The sequence below is a fragment of the Mesoplodon mirus genome (assembly GCF_964341445.2).
Source record: "Mesoplodon mirus genome assembly, chromosome: 12".
NCBI lineage: Eukaryota > Metazoa > Chordata > Mammalia > Artiodactyla > Ziphiidae > Mesoplodon > Mesoplodon mirus.
This window is the reverse complement of record NC_138988.1, coordinates 26,908,679-26,933,069: the sequence shown is the minus strand read 5'-3', so window position 1 is coordinate 26,933,069 and position 24,391 is coordinate 26,908,679. Positions and strand designations below refer to the sequence as shown.

General features: G+C 42.0%; 1 protein-coding gene across 11 annotated transcripts in view; it reads right to left on the bottom strand.

Annotated features, from left to right (window-relative positions):
* Positions 1-18,280, bottom strand: part of CADPS (calcium dependent secretion activator) — a 485,320-nt gene extending 467,040 nt beyond the window's left edge. For all 11 annotated transcript variants that reach the window (XM_082638330.1, XM_082638328.1, XM_082638325.1 and 8 more), the window contains exon 1: positions 17,697-18,280. In XM_082638330.1, coding sequence (XP_082494456.1) covers positions 17,697-18,134 — 438 coding nt within the window. In that variant the 5' untranslated portion in view covers positions 18,135-18,280. The remainder of the gene's footprint in view (positions 1-17,696) is intronic.
* Between the last annotated feature and the right edge of the window lie 6,111 nt (positions 18,281-24,391).

Sequence of the window (24,391 nt, the reverse complement as noted above, 5' to 3'; positions counted from 1 at the left end):
CAAAAAAAGAAAATTACAGGCCAATATTACCACTGAACATAGATGCAAAAATCTTCAACAGAATACTAGCAAACTGAATCCAACAATACCTTAAAAGGATCATACACCATGATCAAGTGGGATTTATCCCAGGGATGTGAGGATTTTTCAATATCCGCAAATCAATCAATGTGATACATCACATCAAATTGAAAAATAAAAACCATATGATCATCTCAGTAGATACAGAAAAAGCTTTTGATAAAATTAAACATCCATTTATGATGAAAACTCTCCAGAAAGTGGGCACAGGGGGAATATACCTCAACATAATAAAGTCCATGTATGAAAAACCCACAGCTAACATCATACTCAACAGTAAAAAGCTGAAAGCATTTCCTTTAAGATCAGGAACAAGACCAAGACGTCCAGTCTCGCCACTTTTATTCAACGTAGTTTTGGAAGTCCTAGCCATGGCAATCAGAGAAGAAATAGTAATAAAAGGAATCCAAGTTGGAAAAGAAGAAGTAAAATTATCACCGTTTACAGATGACATGACACTCTACCGAGAAAGTCCCAAAGATGCTACCAGAAAACTACTAGAGCCCATCAATGACTTTGGTAAAGTTGCAGGATAGAAAATTAATACACAGAAATCTGTTGCATTTCTATACACTAACAACAAAAGATCAGAAAGAGAAATTAAGGAAAAAATCCCATTTATCATGGTTCTAATATGGTTGCCAGTAGCAATGGCACATTGCACATGTTTCCTTGGTGTGTCCATCAGGAGAGGAGAAGTAAAACTTTTCTCCCAAGCATGAAATACAAGTCCTTCCATTTAGTCTCACTGGATCAACTTAGGTCACGTGATCACCCATGAACCCATTGCCTTTTTAGTACAGTGTCGTGTGCTGATTGCCTTGGACGGGGAAAAATAGTTACCTGGAAAAATTATAATTCTGTTTGGCATCAGGCCATGAATAACAAGTAGGTAACCAATACTGTCCACTAAAAATAACAATTTCTGGTATTTACAAGGTACAATTGAAAGTTTCATTTGAATCATCTCAATTGGCTTATCATACTGATTAAAATTCACTGGGTAATTTGGGGGATTATCCATATCACTTTAATTATATGTTTTGCTTAAATGAGTTTGGGGTCCTGGAGCAAGTGTAAATTTTCACCCAAATTAATAAATGTCTCACATTGCTGTTGTCCCCAAGGATCTGGCATTTTAAGTAGGCAGATAAATCTGGTGTAACTAAAATCAAAATAAATTACTGCATTCTCTAAATATCTTTGTTGCTATATTTGTAAAAAATCTCTGTTAAGATTTTTACTGTAAATCCTAGGAGTGAATTGTTTTTGTTCCAAAACCATAGCTCAATGACAGATAATATTGAGTAATAGATTTTGCCAGAAACAAAGAATATGCCAGAGGATAGTGATTAGAGAAATCCTCATATAAAAGCATTTGGAAGAGTACACAAAACAGAAACACACAGAGTTCTTACTGTAAGTGGAGAAGAGGAAAATGTTCTGGATCATAAATCACCCTAAATTTTGGTGTATATAATGTGTAGAATGTTAAATTTGGTTTTCTTTTCCATCAAGTCTTTTTGAACATGGTTGTTTATTGCCAGGTCATAAGAAGTAAACAGACACTTAATTTAGCATAATATTTAACTTATGCTGCAGCAGACCTACATTTCTTTCTTTAGTGAAAATGGATGGTTTTCTGCACACAGAGGTGAGAGTAAGTGACTACTGTGTTTTGCCCTCCTGTAAAGAGCTCAGCAGAGCCTTCCGACTCAAATCCTAATTGAATATTGACTAAAAGACAGATTTGAGCTCTCAGCACACAGAAGTACGGAAAAAAAAAAAAGCTCGTTGGATCAAACAACAGACTCACAATTGTTTAGAACTGCTGCTTCGGTGGGGTGGGGGAAATGTGCTTCTGATTAATTAAAACAAGTACAAATCTTAACCTGTGTCTGTTTACTCTGAAGGTCTATAATGCTGAATCATAACACACAGAAGTACCTAGGCTGCCTGAGGCGAGTAGATAGGAGAAAGAAATCCTTTTCTTTTCTCCATTGCCAGGCAAATAGAAAAGAAAGCTGGCAAATAATGTAGGGTCATTGTCAAAGCTCATAGGAGGTAGTTTCTAACCTGGCCATGGAAAAATGCTGGAGCAAATCATGTCCTTTGCAAATAAGACATTCTGCTTGTGTCAACATATTCTTTGGAAAATTTGAAGCTTCAGCTGCCTTATAGGAAAACATATCACATCAAGACAAGGTCAAGGCCAATCACCCCCACCCCACCCCATTTGGCAATCGCTCAGATGTCTGCATTATCTGTGATGGGCCCTAGGCCTCAGTTTAGTAGTACTTCCATGGGAGCTACTCGGGGGTACAGGTCATTTTCAAAGGCTCCCGACTGCCTATCAAATAAAGAACAACATACAAAGTCTACTAGTATTCAGTGTTTACCACTACCTGGTCCCAACCTCCGTTTCCAATCTTATGCCTTGTATGTGCTCTTTGTTCTAGCTTTGTGTGGCTTCTGTGTCTTTGCTCATGCTCTCCCTAGAAAACCTATTCTCTTGCCTTCCCGTATTCAAATACTACGTATTCCTCAGCTGCAGTGCACCCTCTTCCAGGAAGCCGACTGTGATCCTCGGGTAATTAATATAGTGTTCTGAAGCTCTAAGATGTTGTAATAACCTGTTGACCCAGGAAAACCTGAATCTTATCTTAGACCAAAGTCACCCATCTTCTCAGGAGACTGATGCACACAGATGACATTGACAAATGGAAAATAAAATCCCTCTTTATTATAAGAACTTTGGAAGACTTGGCTGGAGCATGTAACCTTTCTTTACCCCTAGGCCTACATCTAAATTTACCACCTCTATTAACATGTGAAAGGTAGAAAAGAGTATAGTACCCAACAATGTGCAGGAAGAAAAAGACTACTGGGAACCTTGTGCTTCCCTTTTAATGTAAGGGACTCTGACCACTAATAAATGCAGTCCAATATCTTTTCTGGAATCTTACCACTAATATCAGAATCTTTCCACTTGAGGAGGAGTGAGGAAGGGCGGGGAGTGTGAAGGTACCCTACCCACCCACCCCCGCCCCGCAGATGCCTGTGCAAACTGGGCTCAGTTTGGGGAATAGAATCATATGGTGGTAGGGACAAGTTAAAGAATCTCCCCTAGTCCGGTTGGCACTCTTAGAAATGTCCTCTCCAGATCCCATAGCTGTACCACAAGCCAGGCCCCCTCCATTGCCCTCCTGTAGGCTTGATATAAACCTGGGGTTATTATGGGGCTCAGGCCCTCTTGGGGCCAGATTAAGCTCCATGTGAATCCTTTAGGTCAAGTGGACTGTGCAGTGGAATCACATGTACACTTTCTGAAATGACACCAGGTCCAGCTCTATGATCTTTGTCCAAGAGTCATTATGTCCTCCCCAATGTTATGCAGGAGTGTTTCTGCACCTGCACAGGAAGGTATCAGATACTGGTCACTGAAATTCAATATAATTTAAAGGGCAGGCACCTTGTTTTGCTTTTTTAAGATTTGTAAGAAGAGAAATGAACACTCATACCCCACGCATTATGACAAATACATAAAAGTTACTCTAATAAACTGCAGAGAAGGGTCAACAGTTGTTCCAATGGAATGCCTTTGAACTAGTGATTCAAGACCCTTCTACATATAGGCACTAATTTTCTGAGATTTTCTACAAATTTCCCCACAAAAATATAAAGATGATCTGTGTTGGATAAAACATTCAAGCCTAATACAAGACCTTTCCTCACACTGTGGAGACATTTACACCCCTCCCTCCTCTCCCTCCTCCATACTCTCCACACACTACGCTTAGATGAATCTCCTTAAAACCATTTAGTGGTCACGGCTTTGCTGTGCTCAGAATTCTCAGTGGTTCTCCATGGCCTACAGGATAAAGTACCCCCGCCTCCGCCCCACTCCTTTACACTGGTGGTGTTCATCCACAGTCGTGAACAAAACCTTTGTTCTTATTTCTTTTTATCTCCAATATTGGAATCTTACACAATCCTATTTGTTCAGAGGTCCTCAGACTTGCTTTGTATTATCTCATCTCTGAATACATGCAAGTGTCTTTCATTCCTCCCAAAATACATCACTTCCCCATCCTTTGATCTTCTCAGTTAGTTTGAGGCTTAATTCAAATGTCACTTCCTCCATCAAGCCTGGTCAAAGCCTATTTTATCTGTTAAGCAATTGAGTCACAGTGACCAGAATCTTGAAATTTTCCAGGGGCCTAAAAAAAGTCCGAGATCTCAAATGAAATGTACTGTCTCCAAAATGTACAACTAAAACTGGAAAATCAAAATTAATAAATGTTTATTTAAATGACTTCCAAACGTATGTCAACTTTATTCATTGTTAAATTTAGAGCTCCTAAAATATCACTACAATTAACAACAATTGGTGAGGTTGGGTTTTTTTCAGTTTGCCAAAGTTCCTATGAAGATATTATGATTCCTGAGAAATCATAGTCATTTATTAACCAAGTCATATAGACAAATAGTTTCAAAAGCAAGACTGAAAAAAATCCTTTCCAGTTTTTTCATAATAAAAAAGATAAGTGACTGTTGGAAGTGAGGTACATTTTAATATATTTGCTATAAGACCTTCTAAAAACGTGAGTCACTATGACTTTCAAAAGTCTTCAGTGGCCCTGTGACTTCAAGACCAGCTCCACGGTGGGGGGGCCCTAGATGTGTTCAGGAGGTCCAGGTTGGTGTTCTATGGCCCTGTGCAGCCAGTAGGACATCTCTGGACCCCACTCCCACTGCAAAACAGGGATTTAGAATACATACTCCACGTATGCAAAAATCTTGTTTTAAAGAAGAAATGAGGTTATCTCAGTGAACTTGCTATAAATGGTAGGGAATGTTTATTACTCTAAATAATCATGAATTCAACCAGCATAAATTCATGCATGAACTATTTACTGAGCACCTATTATGGTGCACCATCTACCAGACACTGGAGAATACTAAATGATCATCATTGTAGAGTCAGGAGAAATAGGTGTACATTGAAGTAAGATGTGCCCAATGCCATAATATAATTAAAACAGCACAAGGTTAACAGTGCCAGCTACAGTCAGACCGCCTGGACTCCAACCCACCTCTACCTCTTACTAAATGTGTGACCTAGTGCAAGTTCCTTAACTACTTTGCCTCTTGGTTTCCTCATCTGTAGGGTTAAGAGGATTAGTACATATCTTATCAGGAATAAATGAGATAAAGCTTATAAACTTACAGAACAGTGAGTATACAGAGTAAACATCAAATAAATAATCACTATTCATTCCTGTTCTTTTTAATGCCTAGGTGCCACTGTCTGCCTATGAGTGTGATGGGCAAGATGGGAAGGGCTTTTCAAGCTGGAGGAAGAGCATGTGCAAAGACACTGTGGCACAAAAGAGCATGTGATAACGCAGGGATGTTAACAGGCTGAAGCCAAGGGTGCGTGCAGAACTGCAGGAGTTGAAGCTGGGTGGGGAGGAAGGACCCAGTTATGCCATGCAAATGAGTTTAGAGTTTATCCTGTGTAGGCAACAGAAAGCTGCAGAACCATTCTGAGCAGGGAAAGGTCATGACTGGACTGGTGCTTCAGAATGATCACTATGGTAGATGGATGGAATGAGGGCAAGAAAGCAAGCAGAGAGAACAGTTAAAAGGTTATTGCAAAAGTCCATGCAAGCAGTCATGAGGGCCTAAAGCAGGGCACCAGTGATGAAGAGGAGAAAGAGACGAAAACTTTATCAGGAGGAACCTCAACAGGATGTGTGTATCCTTTGGTGGCAAGGACGCGATGACCAACAGTGAAGATCTGAAGCTGAGTTGTGCACTTCAGCCTTGAATAGCTTGGTTATATAGGAGCACCAGAACTGTATTCCAGAACTGTAAGACAATACATTTATCTTCATTGAGTTCGAAAATAGAGGGGGAAGGAGTCTTAGTGAAAAATTCCACTGTTGAGTGGTCTGAGGACATCCTAGGGGAGATGTGATGGAGGTCAATGCTCTTCCAGGTGTAATGTGTAGACCTGTGTCATCTGTGAACTGCTCGTTACTGGTCTGCACCAAGATAAAGTGCTAGTATTGGAAATTACATCCACTCTATCATTAATCGGTTCAATTTAGCTGACACTTTTCTGTAGCAAGACTTTCTGGAAGAAAGCAGTGAGTTGATTTACATTCTAGTGCAAGTTCCTTATCTCGTTGTGGACCCATGACAAAACATTCACTGATTGCAGCAGTCTGAGACCACCCCTTCAGCAGCACTGAAGCATGGATTTGAGGTCTGGTGACAGGGCTGTCCTGGAGCCCCAGATTTGAGAATGCAAGTGTAGAGATGTTAGTAGCCAAAGCCATCATCAGTGGTGAGGCTGCTGAGAGACGGGACAGAGATGAGAAGAGGGCTGTACTAGTTTGCTAGGGCTGCTGTAACAAAGTACCACAAACTAGGTGGCTTAAACAACAGAAATTTATTGTCTTACAGCTGTTGGCAGGGTCAGCTCCTTCTGAGGGCTGTAAGGAAGAATATACTCCGTATCAGTCCCCTAGCTCCCCTAGCTTCTGGCCATCTTTGGTGCTCCTCCCCTGTAGAAGAATCACTCCAATTTCTACCTTCCTCTTCACATGCTGTTCTCCCTGTGTGCTTGTCTCTATGTCCAAATTTCCCCTCTCAATAAGGACACCAGTTATAATGGATTAGGGGCCACCCTAATGACCTCATCTTAACTAATTACATCTGCAAAGACCTTATTTCCAAATAAGTCCCTATTCTAAGGTACTGGGGGTTAGGACTTCAATGTATGGATTTGGCGGGGGACATAATCAACCCATAAAAGTGAGCCAAAGATGAAGACCTGAAAAAATATTTAAGATTCAGACACTTACCACATCCTGCCTTACACTATGAGCTCTGTGTTCAGTGTTGATGTACCTCAACTTCTCAAGCAGACTGATAGGTTCTTAGAGATCAGGAAAGCTGTCTAAAATGTTTTTCCATATTTTGCCTACAGAATTTAGTGAGTTTCTTGTATGTAGAAGTGGTTCAAAACAATGTCGTCTGATGATGTATAACAAACAAAAATTGAATATGGAAGAGCCCCCAAGAACTGTTTTGAACACAGTATGTTGTGACACGCTGCCTTATAGGCAACAGTTGCTGTACTTGTCAGAAAAATCGCCAAAGGAGATGTTCAAGATATATTTTAACTCATTTGCTTAAACAGCTCTATGCCTACCATCCACACCAAAAGGCTGTTCTTCTGCATGGGCAACAGAAGGCATAATTATTTGCAAGAATTTTCAGTGTTTTCCCTGTGCTTTCTTAAGTGGCACATTAGCTTCTCTGTACCACTGTGCATATTCTCCAAAATCCCATTGTCTTTCTGAAAGCACTACAGCCCCTGGAGGGTTTGAAACTTATCATGTACTCCCCAAAAACTTAGGGATTAAAAAAAGAAGTTAACTGCAAAGTATCTCAAAACTTTCCTACTGCATGAAGTGGCCCTGAAAAACACATCGACAGGTTGCATCTTCCTCCCATAGGCTCTAGAGGACGTCAATATATTATCAGTTTATTCCATATCTCTCAATTTTAGAAGGGTAGCCAGGAGCTTGGAACACTTAGGGGTTTGATAATTCAATTTACTTTTCAAACTTCTCAAATGTTTGCTCTCCTTGTTAAAATGAAAGGAATGGCTTAGCAAAGATAATTTTCCCTTTGACTAGTGAAAGGCATCAGAAAAATCCATACCTAAGCAGTTTTTCTTTACAGACATTTCACACCCATCTTATATTCTTATTACCACATCCAATATGCGATAACACTACAGTCATTATTTATTTATATTCTAACTACACTCTGAAGGGACTTTAAACAGCTTACAGTGAGGGAGAAAACAGTGCCAAAATCCCATAAGTAAGCATATTTACTTATGTCTAAATATGTACAACTTAGATTCTATTATATAACTTTGGCAATATTGAGATTGCTAATATTTTCAACAGCCTAACTTTCGCTAGTGCTGTTGACTGCTCATTATTTTTTTTCTTCAGAAAGAATTGAGTCAAATAAAACATATGTCCAATATGGAGATTTAGTTCTCACTTTGGCTTAAGGTTTGGTCACTTAAACATGCACTATGGTGATTCAAGTTCAACTGAGAGTCGGTCACAGCAAGAAATTCATCATTGCTTATGGTCTTTGAAAGAAGCCTTTCCTCTATAACGGATCTAGAAATTTGTCAGTTGTTGGTATAAATAAACCAGACTGGGAGGTGACTGATGGTATGTTTCTGCAACAAGAATTATTTTGAAACCATGGAGTAACTGGATTACCCTCCATGGTTTCCACTAAGAAGCTTTTGTAAAAGTATGTGAGTTGTGTCTCCATGAGAGAGGCAGACTGTATTTAAGAGCCCTCCATGTCCTCTCCATAGAAACTTCCTAGGAAATAAAGCAACAGCGCAGAATTTCAACAGTCAATGTCTACAAGCACCTACTATGTTCCAGGCACTGTTTTAGGAGATGGGGAATCAAAGAGGAATAAAATGTGGTCCCTGTCTTTGGGATTCCTACAGTCTAGTGGGAAAGAGGTACTCACAGAAAAGGTAATTTAAATATAATGTATAGGAGGAAAAGGAGCAATAGACTAGGGAATTACGGTAGCATTTAGCCCAACATAAAGATTTAGGTAAGGTTTCTTGAGGGAGGTAACACCTGAGTTAATTAAGAAACAAACAACAGCAAATCAAGACAAATGAGAAAGATGTTCTAACAGGAGGAAGAGCATGAAAAAAGGTATTGTAGTTTGAAATAGCATACGGGGGGCATTTGGTGGACAAAAATGCAACAATACCGTTATTGCTACTAGGTCACAAAACTGACCAGGGATTTGAACCAGAGACTGATGGCCTGCAGAGTTAATGAAGTGTCTCAACAAAAGAGAAATAGGGATGTACTGTACCCTCAACCTCATCTATTCTGTAGACAATGCTATCTTGGTAACCATTGCCTTCTGGGTTGGCTTATATGTCAATAATGATGATCAGGATGATGGTAACAGTAAGGATTACTCTGGTCAGAACTTCACATACAGCCCTTTCACAGATAAAAATAACACAAAATTGCACATATCAACTTAGCAATAACAAGAACAAATACTTACATACCACTTACCACAGGCCAGGCATTGTTCTAAGAGCTTTACTGTATTATCTCACTGAATTTTCACAAGAACTCAATGATGGAGCTACCATTACTATCCCCACTTTACTGATGAGTAAACTGAGCCACAGAGAGTTTAAGTAAGTTGCCCCAAATCACAGAGCCAGTGTGGGGTACATCCAAGAAAGCAAACCTAGGCATTCAAGTTTCAGAGTTTATGCTTTTAACCACCATCCTTCACTACCCATTGCATGTCAAAAGCAATGACCAAACAGATGTATATGTATGACTGATTCACTTTGTTATAAAGCAGAAACTAAAAAAAAAAAAAGCAATGACCAGACTTTGAATCATTGACTGACTTTATCCCCTTTTCTTTACCTGCTAACAATAGAGAAGTAATTGTTATATGCTTGGACGGACAAAAGAAAAAATAATAAGGTAATTCTGATTGTCAGCCTTCCAATTCTGCAGAAACTATAAATCTGATCCCAACAGAGAAACTCTTGCCAGACACAGGGAACAAAGAGTTCCAAGTTCTAGATCTTTTTCTTGGATGCATTACAGAGGCCAGGGTCAGACCATCAGTATCTGAGCAGCAATGGCGAGAAGAGACGGTGTTGGCAAGAACCAGAGAGCTGGAGTCCTAACAACCATAAACATATGACGTTCCTTTAGAACAAGCAAGTGATTAACATTCCATGATTTAAGTGATGGCTGGTAGTCTTATTTCTATTGCTTTTTGCAGACTCATAAAAACTCAGGCTCACCTTTGCTACATCTTCCAATTAGAAGAGAAGCCAGAAATATAAATTTTTACATGAAATAACTTGAAAGCTTTAAATACTGAGAAGTCTAAAATACATTGTAGACAAAACAAAACATATATTGGGTCAGTTTCATCCCACAGGCTGAGTCTCTTGTGTATTTCTGTAGCCTTATAATCTTTTAAGATCTCAACTCCTCATCTAAAAATGTAGACAGAGTGAACTTTATGTCAGATTCTTTGAAGACAATGCCTTACTTTGCAATGTGAATACATACCAAATACAAGTTTGAATGAAATGATAAGTCTCGATAATTAGTAACCTCATTTCCCAGAAAGAAATATCAACTATTATATGCAGAGGTGAAAGTAGAGATTATTTGAGGCTTCCCTATCCCCTCTTCATAAGGCAGATAAAGAAATTACACCAGAGACAGACAATGACTTGCCCACAATCAGTGGTTTATTAATGGTAGAATTTGAGCTCAAACACAAGTTTCAATACATAACCTTTCTCCTCATCAGCCAGCTTTCTTTATTCTGTCAAGGAAGTCATTTGAACTCCTAGATCCAGCCATGCCTGCAGTCAATCACCCTGCACTGGATTTTTCAATTACATGTACCAGTAAACCTTTCCCCTCCCCCTTATTTTCCTATTGATGTAGCCACTTCGGTTGGGTTTCTGTCACTTGCAACCAAAAGAATGGGACTATTAGTCCCAGAAACAATGACTCCTTTCCACATTCCTGCTACATCCTGCTCTTCTCCAAAAGGGAATACCTGCCTTTCCTTATGCTTACACAAATCATACAAATTCTTTAAGACCTAGTGAAACTGAGCAGGATCCTGTGGGGCTCCTGGGCATGGAAGCCTTTCTGTGTCCCCCATTTCTGGTTTGAAGGGAATAGGCTTCAGCCTCCATGATCTTCCCTGAGTTCCAAAGGTCAGGTTCAAACAGTTGCTAATCAGGGAAGGGAGGGGATGCAGAGACAAGGGATGAGCAGTCAAGAAACAAATCGTGTGGGCTTGGGACACGATCCTGGTTCTGACTCAAGGGATACACATAACAGTATCTTTGAATTCTTCTGCAGAACTAGAATCCCCCAACAAAATGGAAGATGTTATCTACTTGATGAAGCATTCTTCATTCCAGAGAGAAGATCAGGAGACCACCTGAGTCCAAATTAAAGGAATACAGGCCCTACACACACGCTGATCCTTATCAGCAACACGCCACCGCCCCCCCCAACCATTGCTATAAAACTCCTCACCAAATTCCCCCCCGTTGGGACCCACAGTTTTGTAGGGCACGAGCCCACTGTGTCCCCCTTTGCCTGGCAAAGCAATAAAGCTATTCTTTTCTACTTCACCCAAAAGTCTGTCTCTGAGATTCGATTCGGCACCAGCGCACAGAGGCTGACTTTTCGGCATCATTAACCCTACTCTAGTTCCCCCATGAAGATTTTCCCTACTACTATATCCAATCCTGTGTGTGTGCGTGTGTGCATGTGTGCGTGTGTGCGTCCACATACGTACTCTCTGTCCCCCTCCCCTACTTTAGTATTTGTAATCAGCATCTTACAATTAAACACTATCTTATTCTCAATTTATTTGATATCTTCCAAACTAGAACATAAGCTGCCAATTCAGAAGCATATCTCAAAGCTATCTTCTGGTTCTGCCATGAAGCCAGAGAGAGAACTGGTCTTTTTCAGAACTTAGCTTTACGTTAGTAGAACTCTCCTGATCATTCCAACTTAAGCTGTATAGACACCGGGACCCAAATACTGGTTATATTTCAATGTGATGGCCTATGGTTGTGTATTAAATTTGCTTTTGCCGGAAAAAGACCTTGGAATCATTTGACGTTTACCATTTTACAAAGTACAACATTTTAGGGATGAATGATTTAATTTCCTTTGTTCTTCAGTCCAGTTTTAGGGACGCAAAAGGCTATTCCAAGTGTGTAATGAGGCAAGAACTTCTCTTATTACTTTTTTGGTATCCTGCATCTTCAAAATGTCTCTACTAGTACCAGTGCATAACAGTTCCTGCCCATTGCATCAAGAAGATTGGGGAGGAAATGCCAAAAAGCATATTGAAAGAATTCAATTCTTTCCCTGAAGAAGAGAAAAACATATAATTCTTTTTGAAGGGATCCTGGGCTGAACAGTCGCTTAGTTTTCTCAAAAGGTGAGAATATTTTATTTTTTTAAATGCAAATTGTGTTGCCCTGACAAACAACCCTTCAGAATTTTGAATAGTGGAGCTAACCCAAGTGCCTCAAAGCACATCTGAATGCATGAATCACCATTATTGATTTAAAATACACACACTCGGGCTTCCCTGGTGGCGCAGTGGTTGAGAGTCCGCCTGCTGATGCAGGGGACACGGGTTCGTGCCCCGATCCCGGAAGATCCCACATGCCGCGGAGCGGCTGGGCCCGCGAGCCATGGCCGCGGAGCCTGTGTGTCCGGAGCCTGTGCTCCGCAACGGGAGAGGCCACAGCAGTGAGAGGCCCGCGTACAGCAAAAAAAAAAAAAAAAAAAAAAAAAAATACACACACTCACACACATATATAGTTCCCTAGCACTAGGTCTTAAATTTTACGCAAATTATGGGTTTTTGAGTCATAACTGAACAACAAAGTCAAAGAAGTTAATGAATAAAGAAGGAATTTCTCTGGCTAACAGTGACTCAGTGTTAGCCATAATTTTAGGGCAAAATATAAGCTGAATCATATGGAAATGAGTAACTTGAACTTACAACACATTTGGCCTAGTCAACAGTTCTCTTGAATGAAGAATTCATATAGAACTGACACAACTTTAGGATTGCCCCTTTCTCTCATCATATACATACAGACACACATGCATACACACCTGCATATGCACACATAATATTCATTTTGGACATTTGTAACCCAGGTGTTATGAATAGTTCCTAGCTAACTAAAAAAAAAAAACAAAAAAACAAAAAAAAAACCAACAAAAAAAGCAAAAAAACTAGTCATGTCAATCTACACATTACACAGAATTCTTTACAGTGCCTGCTTTTACATTCCCTCAAGAACATCTATAAGTAGCTAGTTCACATGAGGTAGCCACTCATCACCATTACTACATAACTTAGAAACATATGGTGTAGCTCTGCCATGCCAACTTCTAGGTATTCACTCTAGCATTCTGACAAAAGAAGAAAAAACAAGTTCAGAACTGTTTTTCAAATTGTCATTTATCAGCTGCTGAAACATACATGGTGACAGCCTGATGACTACGTTTTTGTTGTGGTCATAAATTATCATTACCTGCATGTTATATTTAGATTCACAGTAGTACAAGGAAAATATACCTACAAATGATAAAATATTGAAACTGAGCAAAACCCTGTGGGGCTCCCAGGTACAAATGCTTTCTGTGTCCCCCTTTTCTTGTTTGTAGGAAATAGGCTTCACTTAACCTCTATGACCTTCCCTGAGTTCCAAAGGGCAGGTTCAGTTGCTAATCAGGGAAGGGATAGGATGCAGAGACAAGCGGGGAGCAGTCAAGAAACAAAAATGCAGCCTTGGGTCAGGGTCCTGGTTCCTCCTCAAGGAATATACGTAACACTATTTTGGAGCTCTTTTGCAGAACTAAGGCCCACACCCAGGTGGAGGAGGGCAACTTCTGGCTGAGCGCAAGATTCCCGGAGCACCGCCCTGTTTCATCACCACCAACCAATCAGAAGAAAGTCACACACCCTGGAGCCCTCACCCCAAATTCTGCCTATAAAAACCTCCCTCCAAACCATCAGGGATTTCAGGATTTTTGAGCATGAGCCATCCGTTCTTCTTGCTTGGCTCTGCAATAAACCTTTCTCTGCTCCAAATTCCTACATTTCTATTTATTTGGCCTCACTGTGCCTCGGGCACACAAACTGTGTTCGGTAACGATATGTTTTCACATAGTCTGTTTCGAGTCCCCTCTTTTAAGTGGGAAGAGTGTTAGAAAGTTTAGGCATTCTCTTTCCCAGTAAAAGTAAAACCGAAGTAATTAACTATCAGAATGATCCAGCAACAGCACCTTTTTCCTCTACTTCCCAATCGTTCTTCTGAGCTAAAATACTTTTTTTTTCCCAGCTCAAACCGCACAGACAGACTGACAACAGTCTGCTGTTCAGATTTACCAGCTAACGGCCCATCTCTCTCCTTCACACTCTTTATGAAGTTAGTACTTAAACGATTATTTTGCCCATGTTGACTATTTGATAGGTGCCCAAAGGGGGAGGGGCAGGTCTTTCTCAACTCAAATAGAAATAATCCTGAGTAAAGAAGTACACGAGACATGCTATCACTTCTATTTTTAATTTTAGAATATTCCTGGCCAGTGTTGTATATTAAAAAGATAGGATGAGAGAACTCCATGCCTAAATTCCCACTCTTTCACCTGTCTACACAGTGCTTTAGGCAAATTACAAAACCTCTCTGAGTCTCAGCTTTCTTTTCTAAAAATGAGGATGTAATTCCTGAAATATGAAGAGAACTTAAAATGATCTAAGAACAGAAGTAGGAAGTTAGGTTAAAAACTAAGGAAATTTAAATAAACTGTAGGTTTTAGTTAACAATAATGTTAACAATAATGTATCACTATTGGTTCTTTAATTGTAACACATGTACCATACTGCTGTAAGATAATTATAGGGGAAAACTGCGTCTGGGTTGTATGGAAACTCTCTGTACTCTTTTCTCAATTTTTCAGTAAATCTAAAACTCTCCTGAAAAACTAAAGTCTATTTTTTTTAAATGACCTAAGGTAGGTGCCTTGCACATAGTAGGTACTTGAAAAATGGTAGCCAGTGTTATGACATAGACTATTTGGTTTCATAAAGTCTATTAAACTCTGTACAATATGACCTTTTTCCCCTCAACTTTATGGAGATATAATTGACATAGAACACTGTGTAACTTTAAGGAATACAGCATGAGGATTTGACAATATGACCTTTTCCTCAGTTCAGCAATTCTTTTTCATCATTTTCTACCCGACCCCATGCCACCCTATTCCCTTTCTCTACATCATTTTTCCTCTTTTTCTAATTCATCCATTTCTATTCTACTACAAACTCATGTTTACTTTACAACTAGTTTTTATTTCTCCAAGACTAATTCATCAATCTTATTTGTCGGCTTTAAATTTTACCACACTGATTATGCAAACTTTTAGTTACTTTCAATGACTGCTCCTTAAAAAAAAAAAAAAAAAAAAAAAGTTCAAGCTTTCTACTTGGAGAAAAATAGCAGAACAGCTTTTTCCAGAAAGGCACGAAACACTTAAAAGATATAGTAATGGGTAGAACTCGTTTTCTGTTGTAATAAAGAGATAGATATTCAGCTTCCCAGTATAGACAACAGCCGTGAGGCAGCTTTGCCGGGATATGTATTTAGTCTGCTGCAACAACTAAAAATAGTTTGACCAAATGCCAGTGTTATCAACCTGTCCTGGAGTCCATCTGATATTAAGGTCATGTGTAAAAACAGAACTCACTTGCCCCTCAAAACCATAGCTTTGGGGCTTCCCTGGTGGTGCAGTGGTTGAGAGTCCGCCTGCCGATGCAGGGGACTCGGGTTCGTGCTCCGGTTCAGGAAGATCCCACATGCCGCGGAGCGGCTGGGCCCGTGAGCCGTGGCCGCTGAGCCTGTGCGTCTGGAGCCTGTGCTCTGCAGTGGGAGAAGCCACAACAGTGAGAGGCCCGCGTACCGCAAAAAAACAAAAAACAAAAAAACACAGCTTTGAATGGATCCAGGTAAAACATACCAGATCAGATCAGAAAAACTAGCCTCATGACGATCTTTCTGGCTGAAGGTTCTGTTTAGAAGAAATGGGTCTTCATGAAAATGGATTTCTTTCCCCATTCTGGTGCTGGATTTCAGCCTCTATTGGAAGGACAGAGCTATAGAGCCTTTTGACTGATAAAGGGAAGTTTGTTTTTTAACTTTTAAGTGACAACAGTTTTCATTGCCAAAGGAACAGGACATCTTTAGCAGGTGCTGTTAATAGTTAATAATGGGATAGATTTTGGAGACAGACTTGCCCCTACTATCAAGACACAATTACCAAAATAATTCCAACCTGAAACTTGAAATATCAGGCCCTGTGGACCCAAACCCAACCTTAAAAGAATATCCAAAAACTTGTACTGTTCGGAGAATACTTTTGCTCTACTGTAGCTCAAAATCCTCGTTGAAAAAGCAAGGGACCACTGATGGGGGTTTGAGAGTGGAAGTCTAGCCCACCTGCTCTTTCTCAACCAGGAAATGAGTTTTATTTTTTAATAAAACTGATACCCAAGCTTGTGATAGCCGAAATAAATCATCAGCTCTGTGTGGTGTGTGTACGTATACAAGCAAAGCAAACAGAGAAATCTGTGTTAACTCAAGATAAGGGTGGATAAATATAGGAAAACCCAGCAGTCTACTACAGGCAGCACGTAATTCAGTCTCAAATGGCAGCAACCGAGAAATTCACTATTTTAAGAAATTGGTCTCCTAACCTCCATGGGGTTAGAGCTAGCTTTATCGCCCCTCACACCGCCCCTCTAGGGGCTTCACTGGTTTTTCTGTTAGTCCAGCTGCTGCAGATTCATCTAAAAGAGAACGGGATGCTTTCTTCACTCACTCACTGCAGCTGGGGACCTGACCCCTTCTCTTCTGGGCCGACGCCCTCGACCTGCATTAACTAACCCCTCCTTTCTCTGGCTGGAGAACAGCTGATAGAAATAAGCACTTTTTTCACATCAAAGGCAGCCCAGAGCCTCCTCAGCCTTGCCAGCCTCAGACACAAAAAGCTTTTGATGCTTATAATTACGAGGCTTTTTCCAGCTGCACTTTATCAAGCTAGCAGCGCCAGGGCTTGGAGGGCCTCGCAGAACCAGAAGGTGGCGGCGAAGTCACCTTGGGAAAAGAAGGGGGTCAGAGGGGGTAAGGCAGAAGGGCTGACCCGGGCAGAAGGACCAGACGGCGCGCCCCTGCTCTGGGGTCAGTGAGCAAGGGGAAGGGAGATTGGAGGGAAGCCCAGCCAGAGTGAAGCGGTGTCCAAGGACCCCCGAGGCGACCCTAATAGGTGATCAGATGACCCGGGCGGAGGGTGCCCTTCGCAGCATCACGGGAAGCTTCGCTTTCTGGGCTCGCTTCCTCCCGCCTGCCCCTGCGGTTGCTCTCTGCCCGCGTTAGCCTGAGAGCGGCTCGGAGGCGCTCTACTCGCTCCGCACCGGAGCCCCCCCTCTGCCGGGCGCCCCCGCCCGCCCGCCCAGCGCACGCCCAGGAGGGCGGGCCGGGAGTTGAGCGCAGCCGCCCGCCGCCGGAGAGTGCTGGGAGCCCTGCAAGCAAGCCAGGCCTCTCTGGGCGCCGCGGGCTGCAAATCACTCCCCGAGCCTCCCGGGCCACAAAGCGGGACTTGCCCGCCTCGCTCCCCGAGAGGGAGGCCCGGGCACTGGATGCTGCGCTCCAGGCTCCTTGCCGGGCCCGGGCAGCTCCTGGCGCGCTCCGGGCTGGGTTGGGCCAGGCCCAGCCGCGGAGAGGGGGCCTCGTAACCCCTTCCCCCGGGCGCGGTCTCCTCCGCCTCCAGCTCCTCCTCGCCAGCTGCGCCGCCAGCTCCCATTGTGCGCCCCGCCCGCCTGGCGACATCCCGGCGCTACTCCCTGGGCCTCCCAGGCGCACCTACCTTCTGCTGCCGGCGAGCCATGTCGGTGGGCTGCTTGGCGTTGAAGGGGTAGGCGATGCACCGCATCACGAACACGTAGAGCTGCAGCCTCTTCTTCCTCTCCTCCTCCTCTTTCTGCAGCCGTTCCAACTCCTCCTTCTCCTTCTCGCTCGCGACCGACGGGCTGGGGCTGGAGGGCCGGCCGCCACCGGCGCGGCTGCTGGGCTGCAGACCCCCGGCCCCGCCGCCGCTGCTCGCGCCGCTGCCCCCGCCGGCGCCCGCCCCGGCTCCGGCTCCGGCGCCGCCGCCGACCCCCAGCCCGGCGCCGCCGCCCGAGCCTTCGCTGGTGCGGCTGGGAGACAGGCGCGCGCTGGACGCGGCCGAGCTGAGCACATCCTTGCTGCTCTCCTCCTCCAAGATCTCATCCGATTCCTCTTCGCTGGATGAAGGGTCCAGCATGGTGGCGCCTGGGGAGGGGGGGTCCCTGGAGCCCCTGGCTTGGGGTGCAAAAGGTGGGGGGCGCTGGAGGCAGCTGGGGGTCGGCTCTCCCGGATGGCCGCTTCTCCCCAAATCAGGGAGCCGGCGCGCTGCTGCTCAGCCTCGGCCGCCGCGACTGCTTCCTCCGCCCGGCGTTCGAGAGCTGGGCTCAGACTCAGAAGCACGAGGGGAGGAGGGGGAGGGAGGGTTGCGTCCGTGGACCCGAGGTGGGCAAGGGGGAGAGTCAGTTGCGAGCCCCGAGCCCGCAGCCGGATGCCATCTGCAGCCGCTGAAGGAGGCGCCTCCAGAAAAGATGCCGAGTGTTGCAAGCTGTCGGTGCAGCCTAGAGCCGAAGAGGCATCTTGCCGATTGGGGAGGGAGCGGCGCTTACGTGTTTATTGGCTTAACTCTCCCCTGTCCGCGGCGTAAGGGTGGCTGCAGAGGGCTGGAGCGGGGAGAGCACAGAGCATCCCCCAAAGTCTCAGAGCTTCCGTGCTGACCCTAACGTTTTCCCGCTCTTCTCACTCCCACCCCTTTGTGGATAATTTCCTCCTTGATGCCCAGCTCTCCTGGCTTCGACCTCTCTCCCCCTCCCGCGGACAAAAAGTTCTTGCGGGAGGAGGAAATAGACAAACCAGTAATGACTTTTTGTCAGCGAAGAGTAGGCTATTTGGAGACTCTTAATTCAGAGGTCTCACTAAGAGCAAGTCGGCGAGATCTTATACGCGAAAGAAAGAGGCTATTTCCTATCCCCAGCTTTCTTCACACTCGGACACGGGGGCAGTGGGGCTGCGCAGCCTATTTGTCCCACCTGTGTAAACTCTGATGCCAGAGGTTTACATACGCCCACTCTCAATAAAATACAAGTGAATCCAATTCTGAGCGGATTGGTGTATCGACCATGCAGCTCAACTATTTAAGTAGAACCCCCCCACACCTGCTTACTCTGCATTCTTCAATTCCAAGAACTGGTAATACTTTATGCTGAGGTGAGCCTACCGTAGAAACAGAAGGGTTTCTGGTTGCTGAGCCTTTCCTCCATTAAGGCTCGCTGGAAGATCTGGGTGGAGGATTGGGGACCCCAAGATCAGACAAAGGCACCCTAAGAACTGAGTGCATCAACATCTAATGCGTTTACTCTGTCGCGCAGTCTTCCTTCCTGCTTCTCCGTTATCTATTAATTCAAAGCAGCAGATGGTGCTTTCCTCCTCCCTGCTCCTTTCACTTAAGCCAAAAAACCCAGCTCACGGGGGAGCTGGCCAGCGTGCTGAATCTTATCAGCGACAGGCAGATGGATTGAAAACAAACCAACACCTTTTACCCTTTGATCTTAGGCTATCTAGAGACCTCTCTTGGCTTTTCCTCACCCCGTCTCCTACATTTATGTATTTTCAGTGCTCTAATTATTCGTAGATACTCGTGGGAGTTATTGTTAAAGTGTAGTGCGAATTTAAAGTGTACGTCACATCTGTCTTTATGTATTTTAAAATTTACCATGAGTTTTACTGTAGGCTTTGATATTCAAAGGAAGTTTTCTAGCTAGTCTGTTTGAGACCTAAAAAATGAATTTAAGGGCTTCCCTGGTGGCGCAGTGGTTGAGAGTCCGCCTGCCGATGCAGGGGACGCGGGTTCGTGCCCCGGTCCGGGAAGATCCCACATGCCAGGGAGCGGCTGGGCCCGTGAGCCATGGCCGCTGAGCCTGCGCGTCTGGAGCCTGTGCTCCGCAACGGGAGAGGCCACAACAGTGAGAGGCCCGCATACCGCAAAAAAAAAAAAAAAAAAAAAAAAAAAAATTGAAACAACTAGCTCCACATTAATTCCAAAATCCTGTTTAAATTTTTTAAATTAAGTAATATATACATGGCTCATACTTGACTTCACCACCATACTCACCTCAAGGACAAAAGTTCTGTGGTCATCATGCATTCTGTATCAATTTAAAATAAGTAATCCAGCAACATAGAAAGTGTTATATTTTGGCAGTTCTCACGTTTAAATTTTTTCTAAAGAAGTAAAAGATGTTCAAATTATGTTTTCTTGGTTTCCCTGGGATGTGAAATATAGTAGGCCAATCAATCAGTAAATTAACCTTTATTTAGCACCTTTTTACGAGTGAACATTGTTCTAGGTGCTTAGGGTAGGTGGAATTTTTAGAAGACATTCTCTTAAAGAGTCTATAATCTCCTTTGGGAGATACAGTACAAGTATGTGAAAAAGATTAACAACACTTTTTTCAAGGCAACATATCAACAGATTCAAGTTAGTAAACTGCTAAAAGCTTGGTTGAATGAAGCAACTGGGAATGGGAGAAAATCATATATTTCCTAAAAGAGAGTTAAATTTTAAAGAAAGGAGCAATATAACTGGATGGCGAAAAGGGAAGCTATTATAAGTGGAAAGGGTGATTTGCAAAGGCATAGTGATAGGACAAAGGACCAAGTAAGGTACAGAGTGTTATGCAGATGGTGTGTGGGTAGGAAAGGGGGAATTGAGGAGGAAAAAAAAAAGTTAAAATTATAATCCATTTAGCCAAATTGGGGGGGAGGGTTCATATTTAGGACATGAAGAAATGAATTGTTAGCTAGGGAGCATGTGGTGATTTGTGGAGGAGGTGCTTTTGAAGGCAAGACAAAGCCATTTACTAATTAGATATTTTTCAAGCAAGATAAGGCATTTAAGTATCATCACATTAGGCACTGGTAGAAGACTGATCATGAACTCTTGTCTTTAGAACCATTTGGAATTTCTCAATCACTGTAGTACATTTTTGTTTAGTTTTGTATTTTTACAAATCTTTGAGTTTTGTGGGGTTTTTTTCCACTTATACTCATTAAAACATAAACTCAGTATCTACCTTGTGTTAATCATATAAACCTATGATATCAGTATTAAATATGACATTGCTTAGATAAATCTAACACTCTCCTCAATACACCCATGAGCGTTCAATCAAAGAGACTTAAACAAATTTTATTGGAAATACTTTTATAATCTTTTTTTTCAAAACATGTCCATTACTGACTTTTAAAATGTACGTCCTTTCAAAGGTATTTTTTACCTTAGCTGAAAGTCAATTCAGTGTCCTAGGAGATATTATAACTCTTTGCTACTGCTGAAGATAAGATATGCCAACCCGAACTCCTTAGGCATCTAAACCAGGAGTTGTGGCTTTCCTAGATGCAAATTTTGATGAAGGAAGAAAAGAACCCCAGAACATATCCAAAGGCTCTGAACATTTGCCTACTTTTTGTTGACATCCATATTCTTCTTTTTAAAAATACAAATCTACCATAGATTCTGATACACATAAGTATTTATGTGCTCAAACAAGCTATTTTAGGCACTTGCACGCTTGCCTCTACCTCCAGTTCGGCTTTGTAGGAAACTTGAATAACCTTAAGGTGATAGAATAAATCTCAGTCAGCCATCTGGAGACCATATCATGAAAGTATGTTATAACATGGAATTTTTTAAATCCCAGCAAAACCTAGAGGAAATAGAAATGACTGAGACACTAAACCAGGGTTTTATCATCTGGACCTTGATTATTTCTAAACTTCATTCTTCCCTGAATTGTTTGCTGTGATTGTGTAAAAAGCCGCAAGTATGAAGGAATAGCTGACTTGTTGGCAATCAATAGACACTTTGGCGAAAAATGATCACTTCTTTATGTCACTCATATAACATGTTTCAATCAGATAAAACTGAGTTTAATGCCCATCTTTTTTTTTTTTTTTTTTTTTTTTTTTTGCGTACGTGGGCCTCTCACTGTTGTGGCCTCTCCCGCTGCAGAGCACAGGCTCCAGACGCGCAGGCTCAACGGCCATGGCCCACGGGCCCAGCGGCTCCGCGGCATGTGGGATCTTCCCGGACCGGGGCGCGAACCCGCGTCCCCTGCATCGGCAGGCGGACTCTCAACCACTGCGCCACCAGGGAAGCCTAATGCCCATCTTAATGTTTTTCTCAGTTTGTTACTAGAGGAGAGTTAGGCCAAATTAAATATATATATTTTTAAAATCTCACAATAAATTTCATATTATCTAGATGTAATCATCTCATCCAATCAATATATATTTTTTAAATTTAAGAATAACAAACACCAAAAAGGGTAAATTTGAACCCTATGGTATGCCTAAAGTCAAGTTAAATGCTTGGGCTCTCGACACAGGCAGTTCTGCCTTTGCTACTTAATAGCAGTTATTCTGAGAAAATTATTCAATGACTCAGACTCACTTTCCTCATCTGTAAAATGAGAGATAGTAGTACTCATTTCCCTCAGAATGACAAGAAAATTAAATTCAATATTATAAGAAAAGTATTTTTCAACAGATTTTAGGTTTAAACTTTATTTCAACTGGTGGGAGATGGACCTAAAATAAATGAGCTGACTAGAAATTGGACATGCATAACTGGAAGGAAAAACAACATTAAAAAATCAAATAGCTGAACTTTCTCACACAATATCCAAAAATAAACTAAAAATGGATTAAAGACAATGTAAATGAAACCATAAAACTCCTAGAAGAAAACATAGGCAGTGTGCACTTTGACATCGACCTTAGCAATCTTTTGGGGGGTATGTCTCCTCAGGCAAGGGAAAAAAAATCAAAAATAAATAGGACTACATCAAAGGAAAAGATTCTGCACAGAGAAGGAAACTATCAACAAAATGAAAAGGCCACCTACAGAACAGGAGAAGACATTTGCACATGTTATGTTTGATAAGGGGTTAATATCCAAATATACAGAGAACAAATACAACTCGACATTAAAAAAAAAAAAAGGTTAAAATAATGGGCAGAGGACCTGAAAAGACATTTTTCCAAAGAAGCCATACAGATGGCCAACAGGCACATGAAAAGCTGCTCAACATCACTAATTTTCAGAGAAATGCAAATCAAAACCATAATGTCAAACCTGTCAGAATGGCTATTATCAAAAAGATAACAGGGCTTCCCTGGTGGCGCAGTGGTTGAGAGTCCGCCTGCCGATGCAGGGGACATGGGTTCGTGCCCCGGTCCGGGAGGATCCCGCATGCCATGGAGCGGCTGGGCCCGTGAACCATGGCCGCTGAGCCTGCGTGTCCGGAGCCTGTGCTCCACAATGGGAGAGGCCACAACAGTGAGAGGCCCGCGTACCGCAAAAAAAAAAAAAAAAGATAACAAATAACAAGGATTGGCGAAGATGTGGAGCAAAGGGAACCCTTGTGCACTGTTAGTGGGAATGTCAATTGGTGCAGCCACTGTGGAAGACAGTACAGAAGTTATTCAGAAAATTAAAAATAGAACTACCATACCATCCAGCAACTCCACTCCTAGGTATTTATCTGAAGAAAACAAAAACACTAATTCGGAAAGATTATATGCACACTTATATTCATTGCAGCATTACTTACAATAGCCAAGATATGGAAGCAACCTAAGTGCCCATCAATAGATGAATAGATAAAGAAAATGTGGTGTATATATACAATGGAATCTTGCTCAGCCATAAAAAAAGAATGAAATCTTGCCATTTGCTACAACATGGGTGGACCTAGAGGGTACTGCACTAAGTGAAATAAGTTAGAGAAAGACAAATATTGTATGAATCCACAAATTTGTGGAATCTAAAAAACAAAACAAATGAACAAATGTAACAAAATAGAAACAGAGTCATAGATACAGGTGGTTGTTATGTATAGAAATATTGAGAAATATAGAAAATTGTGCACCAGAAACTAACATAGTGTTACAGTCAATTACACCTCACAAAAAACAACAAACTCATTTAAAGAAAAGATCAGATTTGTGGTTACTAGAGGCAGGGGATGGGAGGAGGGGAAACTGGATGAAGGTGGTCAAAAGGTACAAACTTCCAGTTTTAAGATAAGTAAGTACTAGGAATGTAATGTTTAACATGATAAAGATAATTAATATTGCTGTATGCTATATGTGAAAGTTAAGAGAGTAAATCCTAAGAGTTCTCATCACAAGGAAAACCATTCTTTTCTTTTATATCTATATACAAATGGAGATGATAGATGTTCACTAAAATTACTGTGGTGATCATTTTACAATACACCTTAAACTTATACAGTGCTGTATGTCAATTATATCTCAATAAAAATGGAAGAGAAAAATAAAAAATCACATAATCCAGAAATAGATCCTTGAAAAACAGAATACTTACTTATCAGTATTTATTTAATTGATCCCTATCTTGTTTTAGATAGTATTTTCAGGGACTTAGAAAATGGT